A 1267-nucleotide genomic window follows, 5' to 3' on the forward strand; every position below is an offset into this window, starting at 1 on the left:
AGCTGGCCAAGCGGTGCCCGACGTGCGGCAAGGTGTACGTGTCCATGCCCGCCATGGCCATGCACCTCCTCACGCACGACCTCAAGCACAAGTGCGGCGTGTGCGGCAAGGCCTTCAGCCGGCCCTGGCTGCTGCAGGGCCACATGCGCTCGCACACGGGCGAGAAGCCCTTCGGCTGCGCGCACTGCGGCAAGGCGTTCGCCGACCGCTCCAACCTGCGCGCGCACATGCAGACGCACTCGGCCTTCAAGCTGTTCCGCTGCCCGCGCTGCAGCAAGAGCTTCGCGCTCAAGTCCTATCTCAACAAGCACTGCGAGTCGGCGTGCGTCAAGGGCGGCATTGCTGCACCCTGAGCTGCGTGCGTGCATGCATGCATGCGGCTGCAGCTCATCCAGAGACTTCCAGGGTACCTGGTGCCCGCAGTGCCCCCCGGACCTGCTGCAACTCGGCCTGCGTCAAGGGGGGCATTGCTGCGCCCTGAGCTGCGTGCATATGTGCATGCATGCGGCTGCAGCTCCTCCAGGGTACCCGGTGCCCGCAGTGCCCCCCGGACCTGCTGCAAGTCGGCGTGCGTCAAGGGGGGCATTGCTGCGCCCTGAGCTGCGTGCGTGCATGCATGCAGCTGCAGCTCCTCCAGAGACTTCCAGGGTACCTGGTGCCCGCAGTGCCCCCCGGACCCTCTGCGAGTCGCCCTGCGTCAAGGGGGGCATTGCTGCACCCTGAGCTGCGTGCATATGTGCATGCATGCGGCTGCAGCCCCTCTGGAGAGCCCTGGTGCCCGCAGTGCCCCCCGGACCTGCTGCAAGTCGCCCTGCGTCAAGGGGGGCATTGCTGCACCCTGAGCTGCGTGCGTGCGTGCATATGTGCATGCATGCGGCTGCAGCTCCTCCAGGGATGCCCGGTGCCCGCAGTGCCCCCCGGACCCCCTGCAACTCGGCCTGCGTCAAGGGGGGCATTGCTGCGCCCTGAGCTGCGTGCATGCGTGCATATGTGCATGCATGCGGCTGCAGCTCATCCAGGGACCCCCGGTGCCCGCAGTGCCCCCCGGACCCCCTCCGACTTGGCCTGCGTCAAGGGGGGCATTGCTGCGCCCTGAGCTGCGTGCGTGCATGCATGCATATGTGCATGCATGCGGCTGCAGCTCCTCTGGAGACCCCCGGTGCCCACGGTGCCCACAGTGCCCATGGAGACCCCTGGAGACCCCCAGGACCCCCCATGAGTCAGCGTGCGTCAAGGGTGGCATTGCTGCACCCTGAGCTGCGTGCAT

At 67.7% G+C, this 1267-nt stretch overlaps 1 protein-coding gene across 1 annotated transcript; it reads left to right on the forward strand.

Annotated features, from left to right (window-relative positions):
* Positions 1-49: 49 nt before the first annotated feature.
* On the forward strand, positions 50-621 carry LOC112944670 (transcriptional repressor scratch 1-like). Its single transcript, XM_026036145.1, has 2 exons — positions 50-316; positions 563-621. Exons 1-2 carry the CDS (start codon positions 54-56, stop codon positions 597-599), a joined length of 300 nt encoding a protein of 99 aa, XP_025891930.1. The 5' UTR covers positions 50-53; the 3' UTR covers positions 600-621.
* The last annotated feature ends 646 nt before the right edge of the window (positions 622-1267 follow it).

This window comes from Nothoprocta perdicaria, unplaced genomic scaffold, assembly GCF_003342845.1.
Source record: "Nothoprocta perdicaria isolate Ctin4 unplaced genomic scaffold, notPer1 scaffold_1703, whole genome shotgun sequence".
Classification (NCBI taxonomy): domain Eukaryota; kingdom Metazoa; phylum Chordata; class Aves; order Tinamiformes; family Tinamidae; genus Nothoprocta; species Nothoprocta perdicaria.